Raw genomic sequence first — 16,154 nt, forward strand, 5'->3', positions numbered from 1 at the left:
ATCGCCAGTTAATTTGAACTTACGAATCATGTTCTTCAACTTCTGTATGGGAAGAGGACCTTTTCATGTTACTTTAAAGTGTTCACACTTTGTGAAATGCAGCAGCACTGTTGCTATTATTTTGATAAAACAGTTCACTTTGGCCAGACCCATGTTGACTGTCTGCAACAGTAATGCTCACTGATGCTTGTATTTCAACCATGCATCGCTGTACCATTACCAGCGCTTAATGGCAAGTCATGACACTAACACTGCTTACAATGCAAAACCAGCAGCCCAGAGTTTGAACATCATTGCCATAAAGTTGGATACAATAAATAGTTTTCCATCCAAACTGACTCAAGAAGCAAAAGTTTAATTATGATTACCCAGTGTGTATGAAGTAAATAAATGTTGTGTGACTAGGGCCTCCCATCAAATAGACCATTCGCCAGGTGCAAGTCTTTTGATTTGACACCACGTCAGCGACTTGCGTGTCAATGGGGATGACGTGATGATGGTTAGGACAACACAATATCCAGTTCCTGAGCGGAGAAAATTCCCAACCCAGCCAGGAATCGAACCCGGGCCCTTAGGATTGACATTCTGTTGCACTGACCACTCAGCTACTGGGGGCGGACTGTATGAAGTAATAATATAGATATTGCAGGCAACTTTGTCTTCATATCAATTTTTAATAAACATTAGGATTTATACTTTTTGGAGGTAACACAATTTTTCCAAGTTCCAACAAGTACAAACTGACTAGTTCTTTGGTCCGTATCCCAACAACTTGTCAACTCAGCACTTCATAGCGAAGTGACCGATACAACAACTCACATAGTCATCAAAGATGCTGTAATTACATATCGATTCTTTTAAACCCAGATAAACTTTCATATGATTTATTGTTCACACCAAAAAGTCTTTTAAATTATTTTTCATAACAATTACAGAAGCAACAATAATTTTTAATGTAAATTGCCTCAATTGCAATTACAATTTTAAAGTACATTGAAAATATAAAAAATAATTACATATCTGAAGGACATTAAATTTATGTTAAAGTCATGTCTTCTGTCTATAAATATGTGAGATTATTTTATTTATGTTGCCAAAATTACACTAAATTTATAATTACAATTTGTATTCTCTTTGATAGTGTTGTAAATTTATCTGTGTATTGTATTCTTCAATATGTGACAAAAATTGGTATGCTGACCAATTTCACTATAGTTCCTAGCAGGAGCTGTGATAGAGTTTTGTATGTGACAGGCAGTAAAGATATCCCTCTGTAATTTCTACCATTGGTCCTATCCCTTTTCTTACATAGAGGGTGTTTAACAGTGCACATCCAGCCTTCTGGCATTGCTTTGGTCTCCCATATATCTTTTATGATATTTGTATTCTTATTAGAATTTATTATTATCACTGTCTGCCTCGGTAGCTGAATGGTCAGCGTGACAGACTGCCTTCCTACGGGCCCGGGTTCGACTTCCGGCTGGATCGGAGATTTTCTCCACTCAGGGACTGGGTGCTGTGTTGTCTTCATCATCATTTCATCCCCATCTGGCACGCAGGTTGCCCAATGTGGTGTCGAATGTAATAAGACCTGCACCAAGGCGGCCAGACCTGCCCCGCAAGGGGCCTTGCAACCAATGATGCCAAACGCTCATTTCATTTCCATTATTAGCATTATATATAATCATCATTATTGTTATTATTATTATCACTTTAGGTCCAATGCAGTGGTATCAGGTCTTTGAATATGCGATTGGACATTGGTTACAGAAAGCTACTGAGCACATAATAGGTTGTGTGCTTTGTAGCCCTGGGGCATTTTCATTATTTAGAGCAAAAGCTCTTATGGATGATTCTGTGATGAACAAGTATGCCTTTCGTTCGTGTGAAGCTCGACATTACGTACAGTTTGATCAAGGTAAGTTACACTGAAATAAGTATACTGTAACAGTGGAACAAAGAACCACCACTAATTTATTGAATTCACAGGTGAAGACAGATGGCTTTGTACATTACTTCTGCAAAGGGGCTATAGAGTAGAATATGCAGCAGCCAGTGATTCATATACACATTGCCCTGAGGGTTTTAATGAATTCTTCAACCAACGTAGGCGATGGATACCTTCAACTACAGCTAATATTCTGGATCTTCTAATGGACAGTAAAAGAACAATTAAAGCTAATGATAACATCTCTCTACCATACATCATGTACCAGGTAATATTAAAGAATTATCTATAGTTTTTTATTTTTGTGAAGCACAATTCATTACACAAATCTTTGGAGAGCACATAGCTAAGGATGAAAAGCAATTTGTATCTACTGGATGCAATTATTTACAGATCCTCTTAATGGGTGGAACGGTACTTGGACCTGGAACTATATTCCTGATGTTAACAGGAGCATGTGTGACAGCCTTCCGTATAGACAACTGGACAAGTTTTCTTTATAATGTTACTCCCATTTTGTTATTCATGCTAGTATGTTACACATGCAAATCAGATATACAGGTAGGCATGCATAATCTTTTTCTTAACATTTTATCCAAAAGGATAGGGTAATGCTTCACATTAAATGTTGCATTTGTGACATATTATCTGTATATATTTAATAAATTTTCTGGTAGTTTTTTGAGTTGGGTGCTCAGTAACTTGATGCTGAGCATCTAGCAAATTTTCTTTCTGATGTTGTGTTTCTGTCAGTGGTAATAAGCAGCCATACATGTATGTTTGCACAAGAAGAGCCCAGTCCAGGTCAAGATTTATTTAAGCCTGGAAAGTCCTAATAAAGAAAAAAATATCAGATTATCAGTGGCCTTAGATTGCCAAGGAAACACTTCCTTGTCCTGTTTATAGCATTTTAAAGTTGTTTTATTCTGTATGCTATATGTCCGTTAAAGATGTACATCATTTTTGGATATATTTTTCAACAACAGAGGCCTCATCAGTTTGTGCAATGTTTTAGATCAGTGCAGTTTATTTGCCTCTATAGAACTGTAATTGCGTAGGTGAATGGAGAATGTCCATCTATCAACTATTAATTATTGAAAAGTTTTCTTTATTAATGTGTTAAACTACAGGTGTACAAACTGCACCTGATGTGAAGGCAACCTGTGTCAAGGATGGGAGAGGGATGAATTGTGAGCACCAGAAGGTAAACAGTTTAAAATGAAAGAATTAATTAAAGAAAACTCATGATATACTGCAAACTATGGATGTAGGGCGACAGGCAGATTGCATATTTCTAGATTTCTGGAGCCCTGTTGCAGGCCATTAATGAAGGTACGAGAACATGGAATAAGTTCACAAATGTGAGTGGCTTGAAGACTTCTTCAGTAATGTAACCCAGTATGTTGTCCTCAATGACGATTGTTCATTGGAGACAAAGGTATTGTCAGGAGTACCCCAGGGTAGTGTGATAGGACAGCTGATGTTCTCTAGGTACATAAATGATTTGGCAGACAGTGTGATGAATGGCAGCTAACACTAAATGTGGAAAAATGTACGTTAATGTGGTTGAGTAGGAAGAACAAACCTGTGATGTTCAGATACAGTACTAATAGTGTCCTGCTTGACACAGTCAAGTCCTTTAAGTATCTGGGCATAACACTGCAAAGCGGTGCGAGATGGAACAAGCTTACGAGAACTGTGGCAGGGAAGGTGTATGGTTGACTTCAGTTTATTGGGAGAATTTTAGGAAAGAGTGGTTCACCTATAAAGGAGACCACATATAGGACACTGGTGTGACCTATTATTAGATTAGATTAATACTAGTTCCATGGATCAGAATACGATATTTCGTAATGATGTGGAACGAGTCAAATTTTCCAATACATGGCATAATTAAGTTAATTTAACAACATACTTAAGTTAATATAACAACTTTTTTATTTTTTTGTCTTTTTTTATTTTTTATTTTTTATAATTTTTTTTTCTTCATTTATATCTAAAAATTCCTCTATGGGGTAGAAGGAGTGAAAATAGGCGTAGTAAGCTAATTTACTAAGATGTTTATCACCAAAATTTGCAATGACCCTTATTGCATAAGTAGCAGAACTCAAATGTTTCAGCAGATCGTCAATGTGTTTCTTCCAGTTTAATCTCTCATCAATGGACACACCTAAAAATTTTGAATATTCTACCTTAGCTATATGCTTCTGATTAAGGTCTATATTTATTAATGGCGTCATACCATTCACTGTACGGAACTGTATGTACTGTGTCTTATCAAAATTCAGTGAGAGTCCGTTTACAAGGAACCAATTAGTAATTTTCTGAAAGACAGTATTGACAATTTCATCAGTTAATTCTTGTTTGTCAGGTGTTATTACTATACTTGTATCATAAGCAAAGAGAACTAACTTTGCCTCTTCATGAATATAGAACGGCAAGTCATTAATATATATTAAGAACAACAAAAGACCCAAGACTGACCCTTGTGAAACCCCATTCTTGATAGTTCCCCAGTTTGAGGAATGTGCTTATCTTTGCATATTATGAGAACTGCTTATTTCAACTTTCTGCACTCTTCCAGTTAGGTACGAATTAAACCATTTGTGCACTGTCCCACTCATGCTACAATACTTGAGCTTGTCTAGCAGAATTTCATGATTTACACAATCAAAAGCCTTCGAGAGATCACAAAAAATCCCAATGGGTGGTGTTCGGTTATTCAGATCATTCAAAATTTGACTGGTGAAAGCATATATGGCATTTTCTGTTGAAAAACCTTTCTGGAAACCAAACTGACATTTTGTTAGTACTTCATTTTTACAGATATGTGAAGCTACTCTTGAATACATTACTTTCTCAAAAATTTTGGATAAAGCTGTTAGAAGGGAGATTGGACGGTAATTGTTGACATCAGATCTATCCCCTTTTTTATGCAAAGGTATAACAATAGCATATTTCAGTCTATCAGGGAAAATGCCCTGTTCCAGAGAGCTATTACACAGGTTGCTGAGAATCTTAATTATCTGTTGAGAACAAGCTTTTAGTATTTTGCTGGAAATGCCATCAATTCCATGTGAGTTTTTGCTTTTAAGCAAGTTTATTATTTTCCTAATTTCAGAGGGAGGAGTGGGTGAGATTTCAATTGTATCAAATTGCACAGGTATGGCCTCTTCCATTAACAGCCTAGCATCTTCTAATGAGCACCTGGATCCTACTATATCCACAACATTTAGAAAATGATTATTAAAAATATTTTCAACTTCTGACTTTTTGTTCGTAAAGTTTTCATTCAATTTGGTTGACCTGTTTCTCTTTTAATAATGTTCCAAATTGTTTTAATTTTATTATCAGAGTTGCTGATTTCAGACATGGTACACATACTTCTTGATTTTTTAATAGCTTTTCTTAATATAACACAGTAGTTTTTATAATGTTTGATAGTTTGTGGGTCACTACTCTTTCTTGCTGTCAGATACATTTCCCTTTTCCGGTTGCAAGATATTTTTATACCCTTAGTAAGCCATGGTTTGTTACAAGGTTTCTTACGAGTATATTTAACTATTTTCTTGGGAAAGCAGTTTTCAAAAGCATTTACAAAAATGTCATGAAATAAATTATATTTTAAATTGGCATCAGGTTCACGGGACACCTCATCCCAGTCTAACTGCTGTAGGCTTTCCCTGAAATTTGCAATTGTTAAATTGTTGACTGAACGTACTACTTTGGAGGACTGTTTAGTATTGCTGAATGGAGCTATGTCATATATTGTAACTAGCTGTGCACCATGATCAGAAAGAACATGCTCAACAGGCTGAGCATTTATCTGGTTAAACTTATCTTGGTCTATAAAGAAGTTATCTATCAGTGAGCTGCTATCCTTTATCACCCGAGTAGGAAAATCAATAATGGGTGTCAAACTGAAAGAACCGAGTAATACTTCAAGGTCATTTTTCCTATTACCCTCTTTCAGAGAATCTACATTGAAGTCCCCACAAATACTAATTTGCTTCCCCCTGTCTGACAGACAGCTCAACAAGGAGTCCAAATTTTTCAGAAATAGATGAAAATTTCCTGATGGGGACCTATATACAGTTACAATTATAAATGTGCCTTTATTTAATTTAAGCTCACAGGCACATGCTTCTATATGTTTCTCTACACAAAACTTTTTTGTTTCTATACTTTTTGCACGATAACTTTTGACATATATGGCAACTCCTCCTTTCTCCATATTTTCTCTCATTACATGTGCAGAGAGCTTATATCCACTTACATTCACCTTATCCATATCAGTAACAATGTGATGCTCAGACAGGCATAGTATATCTATTTCATCCTCAGCTTCTAAATCTTCTAAACAAACCAAAAGCTTGTCTATTTTATTCTTTAAACTGCCAATATTTTGATGAAATATACTTACATTATTTTTAATTATACTTTTATGAGAACCTTTCCTTATTCTAACATTTGCAGTACTCTCCTGTCTGAGTTTCTCATTGTGCTTAGGCCTAGTTCCTATACCAGTCGAGTACTGTTGAGTGTTTGGGATCCATACCAGGTTAGATTGAAGGAAAACAGTGAAGCAATTCAGAGGTGGACTGCCAGATTTGTTTCTGGTAGGTTTGAACAACACATGTTATGGAGATGCTTCAGGAACTCAGATGGGAATCCCTGTAGGGAAGGTGATGTTCTTTATGAGAAACACTGTTGCGAAAATTTAGAGAACTACCATTTGAAGCTGACTGCCAAGCGATTCTACTGCTGCCAACATATATTGCACGTAAGGCCCACGAAGATAAGATACGAGAAATTAGGGCTCATCTGGAGGTATATAGACAGTCTTTTTTCCCTTGTTCTATTTGCGAGTGGAACAGGAAAGGAAATGACTGGTAGTGGTACAGGATACCCTCTGCCATGCACTGTACAGTGGCTTGCAGAGTGTCTATGTAGATGTATATTCTGAAATTACAGAATACAGAAGAGCTTGTCCAGGCTGGTCTGTAGGGGCATCTGACAGTTAGAGTGATAGCAAAATATGGAAATAGGAAGGAAGGAGGAAAGTAGTTCACATCTGTACAATAGCAAGTGACTGATTGGAGAGAACAGAGATGGAGGCGGATGGCACGAGGCTGCCTGCTCTACCTGAAAGCTAGAAACCATTTGCCTGGTACAATGGCAGGAACTCAAGAGAGTGACTTCACTCTCCTCTGCTCCCCAGGACACAGCCAGCAGCAACCATGTGCCCCCTTTCTCATGTCTTCCAATTGGCTAGTTGATGGGGGAGACACTTTTAGTGTATTCAGCAGGTGGCTGAAAGCTTATCCCGTCAGTGTCTTTTACCAATAAGAACTGGTTCTTTTCTGAAGGGATGGATCTGTTGGTCATGCAGGCACTGTAAGAACTCATGCTAGATTCGAAGCATGTAGCTCAGCTGCAACTACATGTACGAAGGAAAATTTTAAATTCTTAATAAATTATCCATGAATTACACCCAATAATCCAAGCTGGCAAGGGCCCTGTGCTATCCTTTCCCTATCTGTAAGACCCATGTTAGTGTTGGAGTGACACTTGTGGGGGTTTAAAGAGGGATCTGTTACATTGTATTTTGTTTCCCATTTATTGTATGTTGAAAGAGACTTGCACATAGTCAAGTTTCTTAAAATTACAGTTAATTAAATGACAAAAAATACTAAATGTCCAACACAAAAGTAGTCATTGAATGTTCCATAAAAACTCATAAAACAATTTAAAGATACCACTGGTTCCCTTTGAGATTATGTCATATTATACTGCTGTGAATTACCAAAACCCAAGTGGAAGACATATTTCTTTATTCTTATGTATCTATGCAAGGAAATGTAAATTACACACATCTCATCTGAATAGGTTCAGAATGAATCATCCAATTCGAATTTAATAAGACCACAAATGTCAATTCATGAATGCAATAAATTTTCCAAACATAACTATTTTTTTTCTAAGTTCAAATAAAAATACCTCATTAACAGGTAAAACCATGTGAATTGTTTCTTTAAGATACCATATTCAGTTATCAATTGTCAATTAATACTCCAGTAGTGTTTGCACAAAGGGACTGGGGCCCATTGTGGTCAATTTGTAAAAACTCATACTATAAACCCAATAAAAATGGCAGAGATACTAGAAATTGATTAGTCTCAAAAATGTTGGATGGATCTTAGTAACAGGTCAATTAAACTTGAACACCATCTCCCAAACATCAGCGAACGGTAAATCACACAAAACATGCTAATTACTTAAATACTAAGAAAAGTGATATCACTATGAAAAATTATTAATTCTAATTATTTTAAAGGAGAAAATGTAAAATTATACAAGTACAAACTTATTCCACTTTAGTGTCACTACTGACAAGGCCTGGATTCAAGCAGTCCTCCAACATCTGTTACTAATATGCCATTACATAAAAAGCTATCATCTAATGACAATGCATTAATTAATGGGCATAAACTCTACTGGCGCAATACGTGGACTACATTTCTCCTGTAGTACATGAGACTATCCTCAAACACATAAAGAGTTTAACACAAAGCAGTTGCAAGTAGTCATAAATTGCAGTAGTGCAAAAGAAAAATGCCTTTTGCATGCTGCACATTAATTTTTTTTTCTTTAATTTGTGCACCCAGATGTGGTTCACCTTAGTTACAAGGCATGTTCAGTGAGCTTCAGAGTAGTGTATAATTCATTATCTGTAAGCCAAACAGCTTTCTATCAGTAGCAAAATTGCTAAAAGTTTGCAGTTTGCTTTTGGTCTCTGTTTTCGAAATGTAACACTGTTACAGGACCTTAATTAGTACTTTATTCATCTTTAGCAACTGTAGGTATATTTGTTGAAAAAAATAAGCAACCAGCTACACAAAAGAAATTTTTGTTTTTACTTGTTTCACACACTCTTTTTTAGAAGATTAGAATTATCACATTATTATTGAGCATCAAAAATACACTCGAGTATGCAGCATGATATTGTAGTCATAAAGGCCACAGTACTTTTTATTTAGTGTCCTTATACCATATTTGTACATGTACTATGATCCACGTGACTACAGTACTATGCTGCATACACCTGCTTATTTCATAGGCTCACTAAGAATGGGTTAATTCTTATCTTCTGAAGAAGGGAACTAGATGCCTGAAACTGGGAAAGAAATACAATTTCTTTTGTGTAATTTGTGGCTGATTTTTTTTCTGCAAAGGACCTCTTTTATAAGAAATGTAATGTCATTTAATTTTGTGTTTGGAAACATTTCTGCCAGAAATCATCTCCACACTCCACCAGTCGGGATTTTTAGTAGGCCTATGTTGTTCTTGGCACTCTGTCCAGTCACTGTCCAAAAATGTTTGACTACATGAATTTTTTTGTCCTGTTCTACTTGTTTGGTCTTCATTGACTAGGCTACAGTGAGATATTTTTATGTTGATTGCATATATGAGTTTACGTAAAATTGTAAGAGTTAAACTGGTTTTTGTGAACCGGTTGTAAGTCTGTTCCCCTGTTCTCTGGGATATTTCTGGGAAGGATGCATTGTTTTTTATCTGTGAACTTTGGATTAAAAAAATTTGTTCATTAATGTTAGCACTAATCAGTTTATTTATTTATTTATTCCATGTGATCTGATGGTACACAGTGTGTTGCAGATGTCAGAAAATATCATTTAACATTGTTAACATATATTAACGTAAGCCTATAGTATCCTAATGTATTATATTGCTCAATGTTTTCAATTTAACACAAACAGCAAGATTACTGTGCTAAGTATTCATTTACAAAGTAAAAACAGTGACACAACAAATATGACTTCACGGCTTTGCTAAATTTTATGTTGACTAGTGGGAAGATTGTTGAACAGTTGGAGGTCCATGTGGAAAACTCCCTTTTTACACAGTTGAGTGTTTGTACATATAACATGCAGGTTTGCGTTTTTCCTGGTGTTGTGTTCATGTATTTTATTATTTTTTACGACTCTGGGGTCAGTTGGCACTATGTGTTTTCTGAAGAATTTTAGAGTCTCAAGAATGTAGAGGCAAGGCAATGTAAGGATTTCCAACTTTCTGAAGATGGGTTTGCAGGAGTCTCTGGGTTTGCTCCCAGTATTAATCCTCATTGCTCTCTTCTGATTCTGAATGTGCTCAGAGCAGTTGGAGCATTTCCCCAGAATATTACACCATATTTTAGGTGGGCTTGTATGTAAGCATAGTATGCACTAGTTAAAGTTTTCAGGCTAGCACATGTTTTCAGTACACTCAATGCATAACAGCCAGTACAAATCCTGGCATTTATCTTTCCTGTATGTGTATTCCATTTCAGGTTTTCTTGAACCCACAGACCCAGGAATTTGAAAACAGTGTCGGTATCTATTGACTGGTTATTTATAGTGACAGATGGCTGAAAGGAATTTGCATTTTGTGTTGTGTGGAAGTTCATGGAAGCTGTCTTTTTGGTGTTTATAGTTAATCTGTTGATTTTTGCCCAGTTGCTGAGTTGATCAGTAGCCAAGTTTACAGCTTTTTGCACAGCCTCTGTATTCTCCCCTTTGAGGAGTACAGTTGTGTCATCAGCAAATATTATTGTTTTGTGTGCATCAAAATTCAGGCTCAAGTCATTAATATACAGGAGGAAAAGTAGGGGTCCCAATACTGAGCCCTGTGGAACACCTTGCTTTCCAGTTTTATTACTTGATAGTATTTCAGTTATTGAGTTGCTTTGTCTATTAGTATATTTCATGCTGACTGTCTGCATCCGATTGGTTAGGAATGTAGTTATCCAGTTGTTTGCAATTCCTCTGATACCGTAGTGTTCTAATTTTTCCAGTAATATTTTGTGGTCAACAGTGTCAAAAGTCTTTGACAGGTCCAGAAATATGCCTGTTATGGGTTGTTTTCTATCTAACAGTTCTAAAAGCGTATTAATGCAATCATATACTGCAGTTTCAGTAGATTTGTTGCTTCTGAACCCATGTTGAGCTAAACTTAGTAAATCTTTGTTTTCAATGAAGTCCATCATTTTTTTGGACATTATTTTTTCAAAAACTTTAGAAAAGCAGGATGAGATTGAGATAGGCCTGTAGTTATTCATATCTTTATTATCACCTTTTTTGAAGACAGGAATTACTTTAGAAAGTTTCAGAGCTTCAGGGAAGATACCTGCCTGGAAAGAACAATCACAGAGGTGAGTTGTACATATATCACATAAATTCTCATTCCATATCATTCTGATAAAAGAATCACTCAAACAGTTGTATGGAACATGTAACTAACTAATTAATTGACTTGTATCTGCTGCAGACCTTACGAGTCCCCCATTTTCCTCTGACAATGAATTTCATTTTAATCATCTAGGATATGGGTCTGTGTTTAGAGGTTGCTTACTTATCTCCACCTTTAGAGTAAAGATTATATGTATGTTTTACTCCAGTAGATCCATAGTGAGGATATCTTCCAGGATGTAGAACATATCAAACAAACAATAACACACAATAAATATTTACATAGAAAAGCAAATATGCTAATGTACCTTCCACAAACACCATGTGAAATGATCTTCATGGATGTGGAATAAGTAAAATAAATCTTAAACGTATTTTCATTTAAAAGTTAATAAGTAATTTGATATAAAACATGTAAATAATCAGCACACTGATGTGCATTTAATAATTCTTACGCTATATGTAGCCATGCATCATCAAATAGAAATATCATTTTACAACACTTATTTGCAATGATCGCATTACTGCAATGAATTTGTACAGAAGTTAGATTATACTAATACATTATTTGATATTATTAGTGACATATACACATCAGTTGGTTAAATTTTGAAATTCATCAGTGTAGTAGATGTTAGCCACCAATGAATCCTTTGGACTTCCCTTAAACTGAACTTTATTAGTGGTTAAACTTTTTATGGCTGTTGGACCAAAGTAAATGACTTTAAATCTTGGTGAAGATTATTCTTGTTTCTAGAATCCATTCCATGAACTGAGCTGTTGATTTGAAAAAGCGATGTATTCTTAATGACAAATTTCATTAAGGAATAAATGTATTGGGAAGCAGTAGTGAGTATCCTTAGGTGCTTAAACAGGCCTCTGTAGGATGTTCTAGAATTTATATCACAAATAATTCTAATAACACGTTTTTAGATGTGGAATACTTTAACTTGACTTGATGAGTTACCCCAAAAAATAATCCCATATGACATTAAGGACTTAAAGGAAGAATAATATGGGAGCTCTTTTACTTTTAAATCACTTACGCCTGACAACATTCACATTGCAAATGGAGGTCTGTTTAGGTGCTTCAGCAGTTCTGTGGTATGTTCCTCCCAGTTCAATTTATTATCAAGCTGTAATCTGCAGAATTTAACACTGGCTAGTTCTTCTATTTGTTTGCCATCGTATTTTAGGCTTGTACTGTTGGGAAACCTCTTACAAGTTCTTTACTGCATGTAGCAAGTTTTCCACAGTTTAATAACAGAGAATTGGCAAACAACCATTTATTAATGTCTCTGGGTTTGAGGCTACATTGTCAACTATAAAATTCTGTTTACATTTATTAATGTCCCTTACAATTTAATAAAAGACAAAGCAGAACATAAATATTAGTATTACATATTTTACTCTTTCAGGAAATGTAAATTGATTCATTGTGTGTGACTACAAAGGTAACTAAAGGGAATGATGCCAGCAGAAGAAAGATGGGGGAGATGGTGATAACAAGTTAGCACAGGGTTCTGGTACGTTGGCTGAGATTCCATTGTAGCCAAAAGGGTACTGCTTTTCAATGACCTAATGATTTTTGCAATCTGTTTAACAGTTGAGTTGGCAAACCTTACATCTGCTGATGGAGAAGGCAATGCCTGTATAACTAAACCTAATGAATCTGCTTTTGATGGGTCTACTATTGAACCTTGGCAAACAGATTTCGAGTTAATTTCATATTATGCAATATTAAGCAGGCAAAGATACTGCTAGCATCAGAAGTGGGCATTAATTATCATACACGAAATGAAACACTGTGAAAACTTTGTTGGATTCCAGCTGGATAACAGGTCAGAAAGAAGTCAACAAATAGATAAACTAATCAAGAAGTTCAGGTTGCCGTGATTTGGTCTTAGAGATATATGTTATTGTGTTCACCAAACAACAATAGTGCTGGATCATTTTGCAGACAGTTACTTCTTATTGTCTTATGCACAATGGGGCAATGCATCTGAAGTACACCCTCAGTAGAAGAAGTGAGCTGTAAGAATACTGTATCAAGTACAGGGTGGTTTTAAATATACTTTCACCATTTGAGAGGGCCTTCATGAAAAACAGATGACTGAATGATAGCGAAACTTTGTACAAACATTTTTAAAGACATGCAGAAAAGAAAATATGAATAAACCTTTGAAATAAAAACATTTTAGTTTCCATGTGAGAGGTAACATTTGCTAATTGTATAGCATGCTTACATTCCAAGTTACAGATGTAGCTCAATGTGACAATCATCTCGATTCATGTTAGCCTGGACGTTTTTTATGGATACCATATCACAGTTGTTTATAGCACTTTTCAAATGGTGAATAGTGGAATGTTCAGCTGTTGTGACACAGCTCATGCACTGATTAAAGACCACACATTGCAGCAGCATTCTCAGCAACAGTAACTTCTTCAATGTGGAAATGTGCACTGTAACTATCGTCATATCGTGTGTTTACAAATGGAATGCGAAGAAGAATGCACGACTTCTTCATTAAAATATGATCTTATGTCAGCTAAACTATATGTAGAGAAGCTTGAATCAGTGATAGATAGTGTACAGAAGCTGGAAGAAGTGATGGACCATTCAAAGGGTAGTGAAACGGTTGTAAACGAACAAAACGGTAACTTTATTAGGCCTAAAAAGTTTTGTCGTGTTAATCGTAACGAAAACAACTTTCGTCTCGCACAAGCAAATAAGTTTGAATTTTTAACGTGTGATGAATATGAAATATGTGAAAAGAGCCAAAGAAAGGAAGTACTTTCATCAAATGCAGCGACCACAAATCATTTCAGTAGGCCTACGAAGTCCTGTAATAACAAGAAAGGAAATACCATAAAATACATGGAACATACTTATCGTGCAAACAAGATATCTACCAATACAGGTAAGAAGAAAAAAGAAGATATTTTCATACTTTCAGACAGTCATGGAAAGGGCTTAGCCGACATTTTGTGAAACATGCAAACTATATTCAAGGTTAGTGGAATAACGAAACCGGGGGCCCCCTTGCGTGAAGTTTTAAAAGACTGTGAACATTCTTTGAAGCTTGGAAGCAACTGTCTAATAATAGGAGGTGCTAATTATGTTTATAGGAAAGAGGGCAAACTCGCCACAAGAGCTCTAAGAAGTACATTACAGAAAATTACAGATGTTAACTTCTTCATTGCCAGTATCCCACAAAGACATGATCTTCTAGAAGAATCCTGTGTCAACAAAGAAATCAAAGTTACTAATAGGAAATTTGAGAAAATCTGCCGAAGCCTCCCAAATGCCACATATGTGGACGTACCATCCGCAGAGAGAAGTCATTTTACAAGGCATGGGCTTCACAGAAATAAACTCGGAAAATCATTCATTAGTCGAGAAATCCTTAATGCAGTGAAGGCAGTTAAGGACAAGAATAGCACGACCATACCACTTCCACCACCCCACCACCAAACGCAGCAACTGAAAATTTCCAACAAGAAAATGAAACTGAATCACTGACAACAGGTCCAGCACTAGAATCTCCACTTTTGTCAAAAACAGCTGAGATAAATGATTCAACTAGGACAGAAGTTTCCAAAGCAGCTTCAGCAGAAGCAGCTACATACTACGCAACTGCATCATTAACAAGAAAAAAAAACGCCTGATGTGCCAACAGCCAATGACCTTCCATCAGTATTGGCCGCTCCTCAGTCTTCAACAGTGAAAGACTTTTCACCAGCTTTGCCATCATCAGCAGTAACAGAAGCAAACAGAAGAAGCACAAGAACCAGGAAACTTTCAACTCTGCAGGATTTTTGGTACCCGGCCTCAGTTATAAGACTAACATAAGGCAGATACCTTCAGATACACCAACTTCCAAGTCAAACCGGCAACAGACTCACCTCCACTGTCATCAACAGAAGAATAACCATGCCACCAGCTCATCTGAAGGATCTTTTAGCATCAGGTCTAAAGGGAAAGGCGCCACCAAGATAAGTGAAAACGAATGCCTAACAGTGTTTCACCAAAACATTCAAGCCATAAAGAACAAAGCACAACAGCTAGAAGTAGAATTGGAAAAATTTGATAGCCAAATTTTGTGTATCACTGAACACTGGTGCAAAGGGAAGCAAATTGAACACATTGCATTAGCCTCATTTGACCTTGCATGTTACTATAGCAGAATCTCAATGAATGGTGGAGGTTCATGTATCTATGTAAAAAAAGGTATGTCATTTAAAGTAAGATATGATCTTTTAGATCTAGGTGAGGACAAACATTTCGAACTTTCCGCTGTTGAAGTAATAGGACCTGGCATAGCAAAAAAATTAGTCATATTTTGTGTGTACCGCTCTCCTAGTGGAGACATTGATATATTCTTCTCAAAACTGAATCAAAGCTTAGACAAGGTTTCTGGACCAAAAGCAAATGTAATTATCTGTGGTGACTTAAGCATTAATATGATGAAGCCTGATAAGGCTAGCAACATATATGTGAATATTCTAAGCTGTTATGGAATATCCTCCCTTGTTAATTGTCCAACTAGAATAACGAAAGAATCCTCCTCATCTATAGATCATGTAGCTACAGATATTGATAGTAAAAAATGTCATATTGTTGTCCAAAACCTGGGCCTAGCAGACCACCTCTGCCAGATCTTAAAAACTAACATTCATGTAGAAACTCCTCCTAAACTTTGTACATACAAAAGAATGTTTTCCAAATCAGCCCTGCATCAGTTTAAATCCCAGCTAGAATATGAAGATTGGAGGGAAGTCTATGCAGAAACCAACGCAAATCAGAAATTTATCAAGTTCATGTCAATTTTTAAACTCAGACTTGAAGAGATGTTTCCCAAAACTCTTTATCAAATTAAAACTACAAAGAGAAATCAGTGGGTGACTACAGGCATCAAAAAATCCTCAGAAACTCTTAGATATCTCAACTCCATAAAAAA

General features: G+C 36.0%; 1 protein-coding gene across 1 annotated transcript in view; it reads left to right on the plus strand.

The window, feature by feature from the left end:
- The window catches only part of LOC126485065 (chitin synthase chs-2-like), a 271,806-nt gene that overhangs the window by 146,819 nt on the left and 108,833 nt on the right, over nt 1-16,154 (plus strand). The window contains exons 12-14 of the mRNA XM_050108667.1: nt 1,718-1,918; nt 1,990-2,216; nt 2,342-2,509. Coding sequence (XP_049964624.1) covers nt 1,718-1,918; nt 1,990-2,216; nt 2,342-2,509 — 596 coding nt within the window. The remainder of the gene's footprint in view (nt 1-1,717; nt 1,919-1,989; nt 2,217-2,341; nt 2,510-16,154) is intronic.

Source organism: Schistocerca serialis, chromosome 6, assembly GCF_023864345.2.
Source record: "Schistocerca serialis cubense isolate TAMUIC-IGC-003099 chromosome 6, iqSchSeri2.2, whole genome shotgun sequence".
NCBI lineage: Eukaryota > Metazoa > Arthropoda > Insecta > Orthoptera > Acrididae > Schistocerca > Schistocerca serialis.